Source organism: Thalassophryne amazonica, chromosome 23, assembly GCF_902500255.1.
Source record: "Thalassophryne amazonica chromosome 23, fThaAma1.1, whole genome shotgun sequence".
Classification (NCBI taxonomy): Eukaryota; Metazoa; Chordata; class Actinopteri; order Batrachoidiformes; family Batrachoididae; genus Thalassophryne; species Thalassophryne amazonica.
This window is the reverse complement of record NC_047125.1, coordinates 33,045,100-33,065,728: the sequence shown is the minus strand read 5'-3', so window position 1 is coordinate 33,065,728 and position 20,629 is coordinate 33,045,100. Positions and strand designations below refer to the sequence as shown.

Sequence of the window (20,629 nt, the reverse complement as noted above, 5' to 3'; positions counted from 1 at the left end):
AGTTACTGTATCTCTGGAACGAATGGATTTCCAATTAAATTATTGTATTTTCATCTTTCTTCAGGACCATGGAAGCCTTCTATCTAGGCTGCACTGCCCCAGGTCTGAAGCCTAAACACATCAACGTGGCCTTCCTGAAGACCCACAAAACAGCCAGCAGCACCATGCAGAACCTACTTTTCCGTTTTGCAGAACGCAACAACCTGACAGTGGCTTTGAAGGATATTAGTTGTAGCTGTTGACTTACCTCACCTCTTCTATCCTTCACAGAGTCAGTTTGTCGTGTCCACCTGGGGGGTGTTTGGTGGTGAATTTGAGTCCAGAAGCGCCGGGCTTCGATCCCTTTGGGCGCTGGAGAGCGCGCCGTCCTTCACTCCGCCAGACAAACCATATATTATGTTGTACACAATTATTGCACAGAAAGGGAAATAAATGTTTTGTTTTTGGAACCGCTTTCTGGTTATTTAGCGCTGGGTTCAGTCAGACGCAGGTCTGCTCCTCAACCCGCGTCGGCACATAACATGATGAGCAGTTCAAGTGCAGAGCTAAAGGACTACCAGCTGAAGAGGATGCACCTGATCAGCAGTTCACGTGCAGAGCTAAAGGACTACCAGCTGAAGTGGATATCCTGATCAGCAGTTCACGTGCAGTTCCAAAGGACTTCCAGCTGAAGTAAATATCCTAATGATGTACTACATTTAAGCCATGACTGCTTTGTGTAAGGTGCTGAGGACTCAACCTTGTTGCCGCTGTGAGACGGTCATTTGTCTAACACTGTGACGCCGAGGATCGCTCCAGGTTTGACGCACCATGCCTGTTAAGGAGATGGGTGAGGGACACGCTCCATCAGCACACCTCAGAGGTAACTAAAGCTTTAAATGACTTTGAGTAATTAACAGTAGTAATTTGGCGTCTTGCACGCAGCAATATTTGAGCTACTCTGATAGTTGTGTAAATTCGCTCTTCACAGCCGTGGCGTGCGGATTGATGGTCCTCCACGGGCTGTGAGAGCCGTCTCTTTAATTGAGTCTGAATTAGAACCTGTATGTGTTTGGTGATGGTGTGAACCCTAAACAGTATTTGTATGAACAGTGTGGAATTACCTCACCTCTCATCCTTAACAGGCGCTGTCCGACTCATTAACCACCTGGGGGTTGCCGGCGGGAATTCCTGGGTCCAGAGCGTTCGGGCTCCAATCCCCTTGGGCACTGGGAAGAGCGCGCCGTCCTCCACACAACCAGGCCGTTAATGTATATATTTGCACTTGAAATAAATGTTATGTTCTTTGGAACTGCTCTCTGTTTATTTAGCGCTGGGTCCTTGTCAGACGCTGGTTCGCTCCTCTAACCCGCATCCCAACATAACACCAGACACTGTATGTAAGATATTATTACAGGTATAACAACAGAAGTCAAGCTTCTTTACAGTCTATATTGATTTTTGTGAAGCCTTTGACTCAGTTGACCGGGCTGCTCTCTGGGACATCCTGAGAATTTGCAGGATCCCCAACAAGTTGCTGGACATGATAGCCAGCCTGCAGGCCAGTGCTGTAAGTGCTGGGCAGAACAGGGCCAGAATCTCTGAATTTTTCCCAGTGAATTCTGGTGTACATCAGGGATGTGTACTGGTTCCTCCACTGTTCAATGCTTACATGGATCGGGTGTTGGGTAGGGTGGATAGGTGCCTTTATTGGTGAGAAATGTTTACTGACCTTGACTGCAGCACTTGAGAAGCAGAGTCAGAAACTAGAGAGTTTGGATATGTCATATGCGACTGTCCTGGATCAAGATCAGGATCCAGGCTCTCAGTGACTTCCTGGACTTGGCCATGAGAAATGTATCTGTATGAGGTGAAAGTGTTGAACTTTCATGTCTCTGGGTCCTCAGCCTTTGAGATCAAGAGAAGCCTGGGAAGATGTTATGGAGACATGAGATGTTTGGCAATGGTAATACCTTTGCAACTGAATGAAGGTCCAAGTTTTCAGGGTCCTGGTGCTTTCAGTTACTGTAGTATAGTTGTGAGAACTTCACGTTAGCCAGTGACCTAAGTGTCCTAACTAAAGTCTTTGTCACTGGGTCTCTTAGTAGGATCCTTGGGTGCCACTGAAGGAATTGTGACTAGGGGAGGCTCAGCTGAGGAGTATGGGGAAACTCAGCTATGACATTTTTGGACATGTTGGTACATTCTATCTGGACATGATCTAGCACCACAATGCTGAGAAAGCTGAGCAGCTGGAGAAGGCCAAGGAGACAGACAGGTTTTCACCAGCTGCAGCAGAGGCAACGGGTACTTTTAAGCGGTGTGTGGTTTGGATGGACCAGTTGTCTGTGTAGGTGGTTGCTACCCAGAACCCAAGGTCGGTTAGCAGCGTGGTGGATGTGGCAACATGCAGTGCCAGCACATGCTCCTAGAACTGACCTGAACTGTACATACACTGTAAGCACAGTTATATTTCATGCAATTAATATCAGCTTCCAGATGTAAAAATTGAAAGAATTGTTTCAGCATTGAGCACAGAACACTTTAAACATGTGAATCTGCTGTAAAATAAGAATATGTTCTTGTTCTGTCACATTTCCACTGGCATTAACCCTTAACTATGATATTTAGCCTGGACACTGAACTAAGCTACTGTTAGCTTAACCTGTGGTCACATTCATGATTAGCAATAGCTTTTTTTTTCTCGCAGTCTCGTGAAACGTCTTTGTCAGACTAAAATACTGAGCAACACCACGTCACAATAGATTAATTGCTATAAAGATGAGCTCAAAAGGTTTGTTTTTCAGCCAACTACAAGCTAATTAGCCTAGCTAGCTAGCTTGGCAAGCCACTGTAGAAACAGGTGTCAGCTAGCATGGTTATATTCTGAATTTCTATTTTAATATCTTGCTTTAAAAACTACAAATGTCATTTACGTGTTTACAAAGAGTTTACACTCTGATAGAGGAGAATTTTTAAAAACTGGATTACACTCTAGTATGACAGGAGCCGTCATTTTGGACACTGTGTTTATGAAGGTAAAATATCTCCAAACAACTTTTTGATTGGGTGTCAATGCAAATTTTTGTTCACCAGCTTGACCCCAAAAAACAATTTTTTAAAACTGAAATTCACTATGAAATTTTCCAGCTACTTTTCTTTTTCTTTCTTTTTTTTGGGGCGGGGGGGGGGGGGGGTCTGAGGTCATTCAAACTTTCTGCCATTGTCAGAAAATAAAATGTTACAAATACCAGTAGAATCAAAAGTAGAATCAAAATAATATTTGTCAGTAATGTTTGTGGCAGGTGTCTGATTTATGATCAGTTTCTCCACAGCTTCATGTCTCTTTTTGACGGTACTGTCATTTTATGAGAGTTCCTGTTATTTCCATCCTGCCACCTTTGAAGGGGTCATATTATGCAGGGTTCCTGTGACTCTTGCATGTCACCAAGTGTCTTACAAACACAGGGGTCTACCCAATGAAATTACAAATTTTCAGGTTTCTCAGGAATGGCCTCTTTCTGTGCCTGTATCTTTAAATGTAAAGGAGCTGATTTTTGCCACGCCCCTTTCTCTTCAGAGATGGGACGGGATCTCACAGACCATGTAGGGTGGTCAGAGAAAGAGTGCAGAGTGGCTCAGTGGGTGTATCTCAGTGGGGGAATTCAAATATGGACTTCTGGTACATATGTCACATAAATCGAAAATGAGCTGTTTCAGGCCTAAATTTTGCTCCGAGCTGTGTGGTGTCAACATGCAGGCATTGAATTTTGGGATGAAACTCCAGTCATATACGAGTAAAAGGTTAAAAAAATGCAGATTTTCCATAATATGACCCCTTTAAATGTCTGGTTTTTTAATGCAAATGTAAGAATTCCTTCTTCTTAATTTGCTGTTCAAATGAAACCAGATGTATTTTCTTGCCTTTATGGAAGAAACACTTCATTGTTCAGAGTGGAAACGGCGAGCGTGATCATTCTCCGGCGGTATTTTTCACTAAAAGCATTGCCTCTTTGATCTTGTAATTTATTTCCGGTGTTGCTTCATGGGCTGATCTATAAACTGAGAGTGAGGATGCTTTTTTTCATTTTGGTGATGGAGCGGACGGGTCTGGGCGGGCGACGCAGCTCTGAACACGTGGCTAACGACAATCAGAGCTAAAGGCCCCAAAGCTTTGCAATGACATATGGCAAACGTGATGAATAAAGTTAAATTATTTCAGTCCATGTGTGAGTGTGTGGTTTTGTCCGTGGATGAGTGTGAACATTAGGCCGATACGTAACAGCGACAGCTGCTCAATTAAGATTCGGATTCTAAACAGCTTCTGTGTCCCTGAAGACCCAAAGCAGACATTTCAGGCTGCAATCAGTCTTGTGAAATTACCTCCATCCAAGGAACAAATTGTATCTCTGTTGTACAAAAACGAAATGCTAAATAGTGTTTGATAGGACTCGGCCATGACAGGCTGCTGTTGCCATGGTGGCACCTCTGTGAGGTTGGAGGCCACCAGGGACCAGCCAGCAACAGCTCCAGGGGGTTTCAAACCCCAGTACTCGAGTCACAATCCCAACATGTAATAAAATATGGAAAAGGTCTTGCATAGACAAATGCTAATTGATGAGCTCTGCTGCATGCAGAATTTACAAGATTTCCAGTGTTTAAAGTAAAATTTGTGCATTAAAAACAACAATTTATTTCACCAGATTACCCAGAATGCAGGAAAAAGAGTATAGAATTTTTTTTCTCCTTTGACTTGAGGTCTGACTGCTACTTGAGTTTTAGAACATACAACTTCTGTGAAACAATCAGAAAAATAACTTTATTTCTTAGATTTTGCATATTTCTATGTGTGTCTCACTCGCAACCACACCTGCTCCTAATCCATCATCAGTCTTGTGTCGAATAACCATCCAGCAGGTGGCAGACACGTCAATGGCATATTTCATAGGCAAACAAGTTAGTTTGTTCTTGTGTTTTTGCACTGCTGCGTCTGCATTTTACAGAATGCAGAAGCAGCAATTAATTTTGAACAGTACAATCATTCAACTCTACATTATTGATCAGCATAGTTCAAACATAAATGTACAAACCATTTGATTATAAACAGAGGCAACAACAATATTATTTGCAGTACACATCTTGACCTCATGACCTTTGAACATATCATGGAATATCATGTCAGGCATTAGTCATGACTTTATTAAAAAATGGTCAATGTCTGACATGTTTTAAACCAACATGTCACACCCTACTTAAGCATATCTTATTTATGAAAATATTAAACCAAAACACTTTACTTATTTTAGAGTCAACACACCTGTCAGCAGTTCAACATGTTCAATACACTTCATCATAAGCACATATTTCAATCGTTAATCAAACCGTATAATATTGTATCATTTCAAAACCATCATAAATCAACTGAACACCTATCAAAGCATAGGCATACACATTTTCATTCATTTGACATCATGATAAAACCCTCAAACACATTATGGCACAAGTATACACTCTATTCAACTTCATTCATTCCATACAATACCTCCTTCATTTAAACCTGCATGGTGCACATACTTCTAACCATTTGTTACTTTTTGAAAATAATGAATACAAAACCTTTTATTCAGTTTGTTAACTTTTAGCATTGTTAGCATGCAAAGCTAATTATGATTAAAATAGCATATATTTTCATTTATTCTTTTCAATAACTCTCCTGTGGCAATTTGCGTGACCTGCCACAAACTCCACTGTGGCAGCTTGATGACCGCTGCCTTTTATCAGCGGTCATTATGAGGATATAAATAGAGAGACATATATGTTTATATAGATTATACAAAGCTCGGTCTTCTTTATTTCACCTGTTTTTAACTACAAAGGACTACTCTCAAACAATGAACTGTGATGCCGCTACTTTATTCACCTTCTATTCTGCTCAATGATCATTCCATCCATTGACCTCAGAATTTTACAATTATTTACGACTGACTTTGCATCACTGAATACATTGTGAGGAAAAAAAATAACTCAAAGTTAGTCCAGTCATGATTCAAGATTTCATTATTGTCATTCCACCTTGTGAAGGTACAAAGCAGAACAAAATTTTATTGCCACTGTCTCCTCACAAAAACAAAGATAAGCAAAAATAAAATAACAAATATACTGATAAACAGATACACTTGTACTATGTGCAAATTGGTGGAAAAATGAATAAATAAAGTAACAGATGTACTATAAATACCATGAAAACCAGAATATACTGAAAGACACACACACACACACACATATATATATGTGTGTGTGTGTGTGTGTGTGTGTGTATGTACATGACTGCCAGATTCACACAAGAAAAAATAAATATGTAAATAAAATATCAATAAAAATATTACAAAAAATATAAATAAAAATACTACAAATACCCTGAATAACAGAATATGCTAAAAGACACACACACACATATATATAATACATACATGTACATGACTGCCAGATTCACATAGGAAAAAATAAATATGTAACTAAAATATAAATAAAAAAATATTACAAAAAATATAAATAAAATACTATAAATACCCCGAATATACTAAAAGGCACACATGCACACACACACACATATATATATATATACACATATATATATATATATATATATATATATATACACACATATATATATATATATATATATATATATATATATATATATATATATATAATCAAAATCAAATCAAATCAATTTCATTTATATAGCGCCAAATCACAACAAACAGTTGCCCCAAGGCGCTTCATACTGTAAGGCAAAGCCATACAATAATTACAGAAAAACCCCAACGGTCAAAACGACCCCCTGTGAGCAAGCACTTGGCGACAGTGGGAAGGAAAAACTCCCTTTTAACAGGAAGAAACCTCCAGCAGAACCAGGCTCAAGGATGGGCAGTCCTCTGCTGGGACTGGTTGGGGCTGAGGGAGAGAACCAGGAAAAAGACATGCTGTGGAGGGGAGCAGAGATCAATCACTAATGATTAAATGCAGAGTGGTGCATACAGAGCAAAAAGAGAAAGAAACACTCAGTGCATCATGGGAACCCCCCAGCAGTCTAAGTCTATAGCAGCATAACTAAGGGATGGTTCAGGGTCACCTGATCCAGCCCTAACTATAAGCTTTAGCAAAAAGGAAAGTTTTAAGCCTAATCTTAAAAGTAGAGAGGGTGTCTGTCTCCCTGATCTGAATTGGGAGCTGGTTCCACAGGAGAGGAGCCTGAAAGCTGAAGGCTCTGCCTCCCATTCTACTCTTACAAACCCTAGGAACTACAAGTAAGCCTGCAGTCTGAGAGCGAAGCGCTCTATTGGGGTGATATGGTACTATGAGGTCCCTAAGATAAGATGGGACCTGATTATTCAAAACCTTATAAGTAAGAAGAAGAATTTTAAATTCTATTCTAGAATTAACAGGAAGCCAATGAAGAGAGGCCAATATAGGTGAGATATGCTCTCTCCTTCTAGTCCCTGTCAGTACTCTAGCTGCAGCATTTTGAATTAACTGAAGGCTTTTCAGGGAACTTTTAGGACAACCTGATAATAATGAATTACAATAGTCCAGCCTAGAGGAAATAAATGCATGAATTAGTTTTTCAGCATCACTCTGAGACAAGACCTTTCTAATTTTAGCGATATTGCGCAAATGCAAAAAAGCAGTCCTACATATTTGTTTAATATGCGCTTTGAATGACATATCCTGATCAAAAATGACTCCAAGATTTATCACAGTATTACTAGAGGTCAGGGTAATGCCATCCAGAGTAAGGATCTGGTTAGACACCATGTTTCTAAGATTTGTGGGGCCAAGTACAATAACTTCAGTTTTATCTGAGTTTAAAAGCAGGAAATTAGAGGTCATCCATGTCTTTATGTCTGTAAGACATTCCTGCAGTTTAGCTAATTGGTGTGTGTCCTCTGGCTTCATGGATAGATAAAGCTGGGTATCATCTGCGTAACAATGAAAATTTAAGCAATGCTGTCTAATAATACTGCCTAAGGGAAGCATGTATAAAGTGAATAAAATTGGTCCTAGCACAGAACCTTGTGGAACTCCATAATTAACCTTAGTCTGTGAAGAAGATTCCCCATTTACATGAACAAATTGTAATCTATTAGATAAATATGATTCAAACCACTGCAGCGCAGTGCCTTTAATACCTATGGCATGCTCTAATCTCTGTAATAAAATTTTATGGTCAACAGTATCAAAAGCAGCACTGAGGTCTAACAGAACAAGCACAGAGATGAGTCCACTGTCTGAGGCCATAAGAAGATCATTTGTAACCTTTACTAATGCTGTTTCTGTACTATGATGAATTCTAAACCCTGACTGAAACTCTTCAAATAGACCATTCCTCTGCAGATGATCAGTTAGCTGTTTTACAACTACCCTTTCAAGAATGTATATATATATATATATATATATATATATATATATATATATATATATATATATATATATATATATACACACACACACATACATATATACACACAGGGTGGGCCAATAAAATGTTACCACTTTTTGGTCGTACATAAGTTTTTGAAATGAGAACTTATTCGAAAATTTTATTTACAGAAGCATGAAATTAACATTTGATACCAAAGGTTTCCCACTTTGTGTCATTTTCCGCACAGTTCAATAACTGATGACATGTTCAATCCACGCTCCTGTTTGGATTACAGCTGCAGCACACACACTGAAGTTTGTGATGACATTGCCACACATATCAAAAGGGATTTCTTTTTCGTTTTCAGGAATTGATATTCCCAAAAATGAAGACAAAATCTTTGTTATTTTGGAAATTGTATGAATTAAAAAATCGGTAACATTTTATTGGCCCACCCTGTATGTATGTTATATATATATATATATATATATATATATATATATATATATATATATATATACACATACCTTGAATAACAGAATATGCTAAAAGACACACACACACACACACACACACACACACGTGTGTGTGTGTGTGTGTACTTGACTGTCTGATTCACATAGGGAAAAAAATCTTTTAGGAACTCTTCTGATGTGTTAGGACATTATTAGGACCTTGGTTTGGAACAATTAAGTGGATTTATCCACATTTGTCACAATGAAAAGGGTCGACGAGGATGGGATTCGAACCAATGCATGCAGAGCACAAAAATGGATTAGCAGTCCATCGCCTTAACCACTCGGCCAAAAAGAGGCGAAAACAAACAAAAAACAACTACTCGGGGGGGGGGGGGGGGGGGGACAGGAAACAATCCCTTACCAAAAAATAGTACTTATAAGTATATAAAAAGTAGACTAGAAGTATACTTGAAACATACTTGCATATACTACTTTTTGGTAAGGGATGGGAAAGGGGAAGAAAGAAAAAGGAGGTAACAGAAAATTCTTCACTCACTCAAGGTTTTTATATATGAATATAACAGGTGTCGGAACCTTATATTGTTTTTGATAACTGGACTGTTTTATCTTGAGAAATATGTTCGCTGAACGCAAAGAACTTAATTTTCAGCTCGTGTTCGCTTGGCTAACAGTTAGCAGAAAGCAGCGTCGCCTTTACTCCTGCCGTTACGGTGATTTCACCCATCAGCACGCACGCGCTGCTGTCGCAGCAGCAGCAGCGCCGAAGCTAAAACTGTTTTTAGCTGAAAACGTTTGTTTTATTTTGATGCAGATCGCGAGAACCCGGCTCCATTTAGTTTTGCAGTCGGTCAGTGGCCACACGAGGAGCGCGGGACGGTTGTTGTCACGGAAGCAGTAAAGCATGCCGTTAAGTCGCCCGCGGCTTTGTGGCGGTGTCATGTAGCTAACGTTAGCCTGCTTGGCTTGGAATGAATTTCTCGAAGAATGTTCGGCCTTCAAAGTGGTGCTGAGCGTCGCTTGCTGATCGTGGCGCTCCTGCAGCTCATCTATTTGTCCTTCCTGTCCAGGTTTCACGGGAAGCAGCAGCGGTACCGGTACTCGGAGCTGTTCGGAGGCTCGGCGGCTAAAAAGAATGCGCAGCAGGCGGAGAAAAACTCGAGGAAAGAGCGGCTCCGGTTCTCCCTGTCCACCGGGGGCATCTTCGACAACAGCGGTCAGTACCGGATCTACAAGAACCTGATCAAAAGTGATTTCACCACCGACCAGAAGCCAGGACTGGACCCCAGCTCCCACGTCCTGGCTTTAGCCACCCACACCACCATCAACAACCTGCACCAGCTGGAGTCTCTGGTGGACCGGTGGCAAAACCCGGTGTCTGTGGCCGTCTTCGCTCATGGCCAAGATATCAAGTTTGCCACAGCTCTGGTGTACGCGCTCGGCTTCTTCTGCCCTCAAATCCAAGCCCTGGTGGACATCCACTTGGTGTGTCTGTCAGGCGAGATGGCCAGTTTTCCTGAGCAGGATCGAGAACACTTCACCGGCCTTGAGGACTGTAATTCTGTCTTCTCCAGGCTGGAGAGCCACAGGGACAAATACCAGAACTACGCCATCAGCGGAAACATCTCATACCCCAACAACCTCCTCCGTAATGTTGCTCGCAGCGGCACAGAGTCCTCCTACATCCTGGTCATCGACATTGACATGGTGCCCCAGTTGCTGACCTCCACCAGCAGTTCTTGGCCATGATCAAGAGACGTGAGCCAATGAGGGGACGAGGTGTTTGTGTTGCCAGTCTTTGAGATCCGTCATGCAAGGAAGATGCCAGCTACCAAGTCAGAGTTGGTTCAGCTGTATCAGGTCGGCGAAGTTCGGCCGTTTTATGAAGAGTTGTGTCCTCGCTGCCAGGCGCCTACCAACTACTCACAGTGGTTAACAGATCACTCAGGGGGGTGACACTCTGGAAGTTGCCTACACACTCACCTGGGTGGACCCCTGGGAGCCCTTCTATATTGGGCCCCGCACTGTGCCTCTCTATGACGAGAACTTTAAGCAGTATGGCTTCAATCGCATCAGCCAGGTTGGTATCAATCTTCTGCAACATACATCAGGAATTATGATCATCGCAAGACTTCCAAAAGTGCAAATCAGGAAGTGGGTGCATGGAATTTTGAAAGTTGGATGATATTAAAAGTATTGTGCAAGGTTCAAGATTTTTGGTGCATTTAGAGATTAAGCCTGGGCAGCTGAGATGTCAGGTTTAGAGCCTCAATCTGACCCCAGAAGAATGCAGCACCCTTCCAGAAATAATGGTCAGATTGTTCCTTGTTCTAATGCCAGACACGTGCAGAACACAAAATGTTCCACAAGTCAAAAACTCTAGAGTTGTACTATGGACGATGAGAATGATGGATTTATTAGATTCTTCCAAGTGTTAGCAGTATGCTGAAGCAATCCAGATCCCAGTCTAGGTCTGAATATCAGAACTAAGGCTTCTGTTATTTTCTCCCTTGGAAATCATCTCATTGATTTTTAGATACAACATCTGAAGCAACCAGCTTTGAAATGACTCCAACATGATAAAACCAGACATTGTGGCCCAAGTGCACAGCCTACAGTCAGAACTAAGTACTGCAGTGATGATAAATTGAAAATTAAAGATGATGTGATTAAAGCGTGGATCAAACCCTGGGGTCTTCGAGGGTTCAGAACAAAGCTAATTAGGTATATGAAACTTGGAATGTCTTTGTTGTTCTGTATCTCATCTCCACTCTTTGTCCTCAGGCCTGTGAGCTCCACGTGGCCGGCTACAGGTTCTCGGTGCTGAGCTCTGCCTTTGTGGTGCACAGGGGCTTCAAGATCCAGGGTGAGTTCCACCCTAGGAAAGACGAAGAGAACAAACACAACCGGGTCCTCTTTCGAAATTTCAAAGAGACCCTGAAAACCAAATATCCATCCTCAAACCGACGCTGCTGAGTTTAGACTAGAACTCGTGTTCCTGCCTGAATCTGTCTTTTTGCTCCTATGATGGACGTGGTACATTACCTCCCAGCAAGCATTTCCTCAAACCTAATTACCCAGCTGTGGTTTCTTGTGACAATACTCCACTACTAATTTAACCTCATCTGTTTCTGTATTCCATTTGTGTGATCTCTGGAGGTTTCTCAATGAGATAGAACAGAAGACTTGACTCTTCACTGACCACTAAGCAGCTGACATTATTAGTGCCTGTGCTGAATGGAAAATGCCTCATTTGAAGCTGAACGTAACACAAAAAAGCATGTACCATCTGTATTCTAAAATACTTTATGGCAAATGTATCATCTCTGAACAAGATGCCAACTTTCAAGATTTTCTAAGGAGCAAATTCTGCTGGATTTCCTACATTTCATATTGGCTGATCAAAAGCTGCCTTATCCCTTTGATCGGGGGTCACCAATCCTGCCCTTGGGCCTGGTTTTGTGAGGCACTGCTAAGAGGGACAACACTCCCACTTTAGTCAGACTAAAAGTGGGGCCATACTGTGGGTACAGACTAGACAAGTTAGATCCATCTGACTCTACTCCAAAGGTCTAAAATTTGGAAAACTCGTGTGAGGTAGTTTAAGCCTGTTCATCCTGGTCTAAGGCCAAGATTGATAGGAGGCAACGGTTATGGCCACAGAGGGTTTTTTTTCTGAGATCACAACTCTCCAGAGTTGTTCATGATTGGGATCCTATATCGGAGGGGGGTGACAACCTAATGATTTTTAATTCTGTCTGTAGCAGGATCCAGTGACCCTTGAATTCGTTTCATAAGCGTGTACCTCGGTTTAATGAGAAATCGACTGATTGACACCTCTGGGCCTTTAGAGGTTTGTGACAATAAGTGATGTAGTTTGACCACCAGATGGCAGCAGTCACTAGAATGTTCAGTTTATAATTTAGTCTGAAGAATCATGACAGCAGGATGCAGGATGACAACACCGACTGGTCGTCATTTTCATTATCACTTCAGGGCAGCTCTGTAGTAGCAGAATTACAATCAGAGCATATGAGTTTTTCTAGGATGTCACTGTAATTCTGTTACCATAGAATGAGAACGAAAGGATCATTGTGAGAGCATATGGCAGCTATTAGGAGACATTACACAATACTACTATTTTACAGACTGTGGACAACTACTGTTTATTTGTTTGTTTTGAGCACTGATGTCCAGAAAAAATAATCTCTCAATAAGTGTTTGGGTTTTTTAAGCTTTTTAGTATTCTCAGTTTTAAGTCTGGATATATATATATATTTTTTCTTTTAGTTTTGGGTGGTTAGATTTAATTTAAAGATATTTAGGTCAGATGATTAAATCAGTGTAATTAAATATTTAATTCTGCAAGTTTTTTTAATTAAACTTACACTATTATTAACAATGTATTTACAAGTTGTAAAGACTGCGCACATGTGCTTTTTGTTCAAAGAGAGTTTAACAAGAAATAAGAACCAATGTGTGTGAGTGTGAATTCTCCTTTTTGTCTAAAGGTTCTGTTTTTTTGCATAAATAAGACTTAGGTGGTAACCTGTGTATTGGTCAAACACTAAGCTAGCAGCAAACACTTTATCTAAAGCTTTCAGGTAGCAGTTTTAATCATATAAGAACCTCTGAATCAGTATCTCCAGTAGTTTGTCTTCTTCCTGGAAATATAATGTTAGCATTTCTTCTCATTGCGTGATGTTAACGTTAGCATTTCTTGTCATTGCGTGATGCTAAGGTTGGTGCCGTGGCTGTATTGGTGGGATCAGGTGTCGTCAGCGATTCAGCTAAAAGTTAAAGTTTAGTTGCACTATCAGATGTGATTTATCAGCGGTTTCATTTCTCCTGCACCACCTCACTTTGGAGGCGGGGCATAAGCAGCAGTTCTCTTTCAGTTAAAGCAATAAGCACAGGAACAATTCCTTTACCGGAGAGCTAAATTTTTGTAGGCCGCATTGTCACAGTGTTTAAGGTATTCGTGCGACAAACCTTTTTTTTGTTTTTGAGAAACCAGAGGTCCTCATTTATAAAACAGTGATGATTCATGACTAAAACTGTGTGAACAAAGGTACATAAGAATTCATTTCACCTGAATTATAAAACCACATGTAAACATGGCCCTCTTATAAATCTCAATCATCATATGCACATTTCTGCTTCCCTCTCCCATCTTTAGCCATGAATGGATGTAGACACTGCAAATGGTTTGCATTTAAAACATTGTGTGCACCACAGGTTATTAGACACAGAAATGGGGAAAAACAACAATGAGGGAGAAGCACAATTTCACCAAATATAAAACAGTCACCCAACAGATAGATGGATAAAAGGAAACGTTGGGGGTGGGGTTGGTTCTGGAATAAAACAAAATTAAAAACTACTGAAATGGGGGAAGTAATGGAGGCAACAAACACACACATCACATAACCATGACTATTTTTAGTATCCACACTTAACCAAAAATACATATAAATATCGGGGTTGATTTAAAACATATAAGTGCACACAGTTATTTACAATTTAGTGTATGTGTGAACAGAATTAATATTTAATGATTAATACAAGCTCTGGCACTGGGTACTTTGTCTTCTATTAAATTACTCAACTTATTTTTAATTTCCACTTTTCCATGTCAGTCTTGACTTGTGAAAAATGTGTACGTACGTAGGTCTGAAGTATACATGAGGTTCGCACATACTCACGTTCTGTCTGTAAATACCTGTTCATGTGGTTTTCAGTTATATATATGTGGCCTGTGGTGATTAAATTAACTTGGTGACAAACAAAAAGTACATTCTGACCACTTTAAGTCGTGCCATATGACAAATATCTCACTATATGAGCTAATCTGGACAAATTATCTACAGAACAGAACATTATTTATGTGTAGAATGTGGATAAATCTGAGTATGGCAGAACTTTATGTAGGCCATCATTACACATCAGGAGATGTAATTTCAATAAAAAATACTGATTACTTGTTAAAGTTAGCAGCTTAAATCAACAATGAATATACCATTATTCACAACCAATGGTAGCACGCTTAGGTGATAGAACAAAATACTGTATAATGGAAATGTTACTCATTTTAAAATAGAAAATTAAATGACTGATGTGGGAAAAAAGATCATTATTCTGTAACCTACTGGTTCTTATTAACAGTATTAAACAAAATTTTTGTTCCGTCTTTGACAACTGTACAGATGTAACTTTAGTGAAAATTCATATATCTCATATGTACCACAAAGTCTGCATCTACACGATTTGTTATGAAAACTGTCATGTAATTGTTGATATTTGGAGAGTTTTATTTCATTTGCGTTTTTTTCTTCACCTGTTGTTTTCAACATATTTGATACTTTTTTGAATAACTGGAATTAGTGCAACAGATTTTCCAAAATAACCCCACGCAAAAAAAAAACTGCAGCAGATTTATTTTTATGTTATTTATTCATTTTATTATCACTGCTGTTTTGTGAAGATTGTTGTGGACAGTATTTGTTTTTGAACCACTATAGAGTTTTTATTTGGGTTGGTACTGACAAACTACTTCAGTGATCTGCTGTGGTGATTTATTATTACTTGGAATTGATACATGTGTATTTATTGATGCCTGATTTGTATTTTGGAATTTCAATAAAACTGACTGGATGATGAAATGGATAGTTGTTATTCATACCATTTTTATTGTTACTAAGTCCGTATTTCCAGTGATCAGTAAAAATGTAAAACCTGGATGGATGTGAAATGCTGAAGCAGTTTGTGTATCTCACACAGTCGAGGCAAAAATGCCAAAAATTAGGTCGGGGCAGAACAAGTCATGGATCTACAGGCCTAAATATAAACATGGTCTCAACTACAACCCCTGGCAAAAATTATGGAATCACCGGCCTCAGAGGATGTTCATTCAGTTGTTTAATTTTGTAGAAAAAAAGCAGATCACAGACATGACACAAAACTAAAGTCATTTGAAATGGCAACTTTCTGGCTTTAAGAAACACTATAAGAAATCAAGAAAAAAAGATTGTGGCAGTCAGTAATGGTTACTTTTTTAGACCAAGTAGAGGGAAAAAATATGGAATCACTCAATTCTGAGGAATAAATTATGGAATCACCCTGTAAATTTTCATCCCCCAAATTAACACCTGCATCAAATCAGATCTGCTCATTGACATTGACCCTATGCCATGACATTGACCCTATGTGGCTTTTTGCAAGGAATGTTTTTGCAGTTTTTGCTCTATGGCAAGATGCATTATCATCTTGAAAAATGATTTCATCATCCCCAAACATCCATTCAATTGTCCAAAATATCAACATAAACTTGTGCATTTATTGATGATGTAATGACAGCCATCTCCCCAGTGCCTTTACCTGACATGCAGCCCCATATCTTCAATGACTGTGGAAATTTACATGTTCTCTTCAGGCAGTCATCTTTATAACTCTCATTGGAAAGGCACCAAACAAAAGTTCCAGCATCATCACCTTGCCCAATGCAGATTCGAGATTCATCACTGAATGTGACTTTCATCCAGTCATCCACAGTCCACAATTGCTTTTCCTTAGCCCATTGTAACCTTGTTTTTTTCTGTTTAGGTGTTAATGATGCCTTTCGTTTAGCTTTGCTGTATGTAAATCCCATTTCCTTTAGGCGGTTTCTTACAGTTCGGTCACAGACGTTGACTCCAGTTTCCTCCCATTCGTTCCTCATTTGTTTTGTTATACATTTTTCGATTTTTGAGACATATTGCTTTAAGTTTTCTGTCTTGACGCTTTGATGTCTTCCTTGGTCTACCAGTATGTTTGCCTTTAACAACCTTCCCATGTTGTTTGTATTTGGTCCAGAGTTTAGACACAGCTGACTGTGAACAACCAACATCTTTTGCAACATTGCGTGATGATTTACTCTCTTTTAAGAGTTTGATAATCCTCTCCTTTGTTTCAATTGACATCTCTCGTGTTGGAGCCATGATTCATGTCAGTCCACTTGGTGCAACAGCTCTCCAAGGTGTGATCACTCCTTTTTAGATGCAGACTAATGAGCAGATCTGATATGATGCAGGTGTTAGTTTTGGGGATGAAAATTTACAGGGTGATTCAATAATTTTTTTCCTCAGAATTGAGTGATTCCATATTTTTTTCCTCTGCTTGGTCTAAAAAAGTAACCGTTACTGACTGCCACAATCTTTTTTTCTTGATTTCTTATAGTGTTTCTTAAAGCCAGAAAGTTGCCATTTCAAATGACTTTAGTTTTGTGTCATGTCTGTGATCTGCTTTTTTTCTACAAAATTAAACAACTGAATGAACATCCTCCGAGGCCGGTGATTCCATAATTTTTGCCAGGGGTTGTACTACAGAATCATTAACTCAGGAGGTCAAACAGTTTGTAAAATGTAGTAGAATGAAGGTAGAAAAATACAATCATGCAGGCTCGGACTGGTAATCTGTGATTTTGGGCATTTGCCCGGTGGGCCCTTGCACGTTTAGACGTGCGTGGGCTGGCCCTCCCATATTTATACAGATTATGGAAATATACAGTATTCTCGAACCGCGCGCTGCTGTCAACATGAGGAAAGTCCGTGATCGGTGAAGCTACAGCATTTAATCGGCGCAGCTGCAGAGCCACTTCCTGAATTTGTGTCAAAATAAAAGTTCTGTAGTGTTTCATACACGGCGCAGTCTTATTCTAGGTTTCAGTTTTGTTTCCATTTGATCACACAACTGAGACTTACATTGAGCACAATGATTGACATGACCAACAGCCCTATGACAATGGAGAAGCACACAGGGTGGCCAATCAGATTGCAGGAAGAGCAGGCGGCCGCTCTCGCCCCTGTGAATGGACTGAGTCCTTGGCGCCTGGAATTCTCTCCGCTCTTCTACTGATACAAGGTTGGAATCGTTTCTTTTATCTTAATTAACTGTGCTTTACTTTTGTTAATCTTTAAATGCAACAGCTACGGACCTCAGCTCCTTAATTTGCTGCTGTGTGAATCCTAGCAGTGGTTACACATTACCCCCCCCCCCCCCCCGTCTCTATCTCTCTCTCTCTCTCTCTCTCTCTACACACAAACACCAAAAAAAGTGCGCACCGGAGGAGACGTGCGCTTCTGGAAAGCTCGTGTATTTACGCTGCACCGTTGTGAGTGAGTAAGAGTGAAGAGTGATGACAGTATTTTTTTTAATTATTATTTGAACGTATAGACGCTCGGTCAAGTGATCTCCTGCATACCACACAGAGCCGGTGTTCTGTCAAGATGAGGTGCGCCAACTTTCGACACTCTGAGATGTGACGTACCTTCGCATTGTCCAATAGGAACGACACGTCGGGCCAAAACACGGAAGACTCGTGGCAGAAACCACTGATCTGTACAAAATGGATTGGACCAATCCAATTGGTGCAGAAACCATTGATCTGTACAAAACATTAACGTGTGACAGGACTGCTCATTTAGAGAACAGTTTTCTGAAGAAAAAATCATTGGAAATGTTTTTTTGTTGTTGTTACTTCAAAATTTCTGATTACTGTTAAAAAAAAGTTTAGAACACTTGTAATTAAAACAGGTAAATACATCAATAAATGGTTCTTTAGAAACCTTTCATCTGTATTAAAACTTTTAGACAAAATAACATGGAAACTTGTATATTTTTTGAAGTCTGGTAGATTATTTATATCTTATTTCAACCAGAAAAACAAACACTAAATAAATACAAATGTTTATTATAAATGCAAAAGGAAATAATTTAACAATGACTGCAGTGTGATTGTAAAGTAGGATTTCTGTGACATAAACCTCATGATGTTTTATATATATATATATATATATATATATATATATATATATATATATATATATATATATATATATATATATATATATATATATATATATATATAGAGTCATTTAAACTTGTAATTTCGTCAAAATATGTAATTGCCTTTAATGTTATCAGGACGCCCCCTCGTGGCGCCGGGTCCGCGTTTTGTACTATGATCAAGGTGAAGTGACAGTGAAAGTGTGTGTTTAGGTGTGTGTTCATGGTGTTTAGGTGTATAGTATTTGTTCATTGGGGGTTCGGTATGGACGGGTGGGTGTGCGTGTTTGGGGGTGGATTCGTCGGGCCAATAGTGGGCTGGTCCAGAGGAAAAATGCCAGGGCCGAAATTTGTTCCCAGTCCGACCCTGCAATCATGTAAAATCAGTAGATGTATGATGTGTTGGCTGAGCCCTTACTTCACCTGTCGCGTAACATGACTTGTGTTAAGGATTTGAAAAGCATCCAATTAACAGGTCCTGTTTAATCATTAAGATCTTTATCCAAGTGTCTCCGGTTTACGACGTGTGTGGAAATGAATGACAACAAACAAAAATCAAACAAATTGTTGAAGAGCAGCATTATAGAAGGAAGGCTAATCTGTAATAAAAAAAGGTTTTGGCTCTAGTTTGTGTAACTGTTGCTGTTGGACTGACTGCCATCTCTTAGGTAGGCCATGTGTGACATTTGGCTCTTGATGACTGCATGGCACGGTGGCATTTTGTCATTAAACCTCTATTACGAGGCTCAATTATGAGCCATGCACCTTTGCACATGGTAATAAATAAAAGACGTGCAGAAAACGTTACAATTTGTCAAAGAACACATCAACTGGCCTAAAGAGAAATGGAGGAATATTTTGTGACTGATGAGAGTAAAATTGTTCTTTTTGGGTCCAAGGGCCGCAGACAGTTTGTGAGACGACCCCCAAACTCTGAATTCAAGCCACAGTTCACAGTGAAGACAGTGAAGCATGGTGGTGCAAGCATCATGATATGGGCATGTTTCTCCTACTATGGTGTTGGGCCTATATATCGCATACCAGGTATCATGGATCAGTTTGGATATGTCAAAATACGTGAAGAGGTCATGTTGCCTCATTATGAAGAGGACATGCCCTTGAAATGGGTGTTTCAACAAGACAATGACCCCAAGCACACTAGTAAACCAGCAAAATCTTGGTTCCAAACCAACAAAATTAATGCCTCGCAGATGTGAAGAAATCATGAAAAACTGTGGTTATACAACTAAATACTAGTTTAGTGATTCACAGGATTGCTAAAAAAGCAGTTTGAACATAATAGTTTTGAGTTTGTAGCATCAACAGCAGATGCTACTATTATTGTGAACATCCCCTTTTCTACTTTTTTTACTAATAGCCCAATTTCATAGCCTTAAGAGTGTGCATATCATGAATGATTGGTCTTGTTGGATTTGTGAGAATCTACTGGTACCTTGTTTCCCATGTAACAATAAGAAATATACTCAAAACCTGGACTAATCTTTTTAGTCACATAGCACTACTATTATTCTGAACACTACTGTAGGTCAAAGACAGGAAAAATCCCTATCTTTAACATTGAACGAATTTCCAATCAGTCTTATATTTGAAAGTGCGGTGCAGACTGACGCTCACTATCATCTGACAAAATCTGATCAGGATTTGATCTGGACTGTGGATTTTATGGACATTTAAGTTTAACACTGAAAACCCCATTTAATGTATATTTTACATTATATCTTTATTGAACGTGCCCCAATCAGTCTTATATTTGAAAGTGGGGTGCAGACTGACGCTCACTATCACCTGACAAAGTTTGATCTGGATCTGATCTGGACTGTGGATTTTGTGGACATTTGAATTTAATATTGAAAAGCCCATTTGTTGTACATTTTGCATATCTCAATCAAAAATACCTCAGTCACTC

At 39.7% G+C, this 20,629-nt stretch overlaps 1 protein-coding gene and 1 long non-coding RNA gene across 2 annotated transcripts; both read left to right on the top strand.

The window, feature by feature from the left end:
- Positions 1–4,020: 4,020 nt before the first annotated feature.
- LOC117504555 lies at positions 4,021–15,542 on the top strand. The gene is made up of 2 exons (XR_004558824.1): positions 4,021–4,206; positions 14,981–15,542. It is a non-coding gene; the product is annotated as an uncharacterized LOC117504555 (long non-coding RNA).
- Positions 9,826–15,537, top strand: b4gat1 (beta-1,4-glucuronyltransferase 1). The gene is given in 3 exon segments (XM_034164001.1): positions 9,826–10,821; positions 10,823–10,960; positions 11,665–15,537. Coding segments are annotated over 3 exon segments (1,284 nt in total). The 5' UTR covers positions 9,826–9,867; the 3' UTR covers positions 11,857–15,537.
- Positions 15,543–20,629: the final 5,087 nt, after the last annotated feature.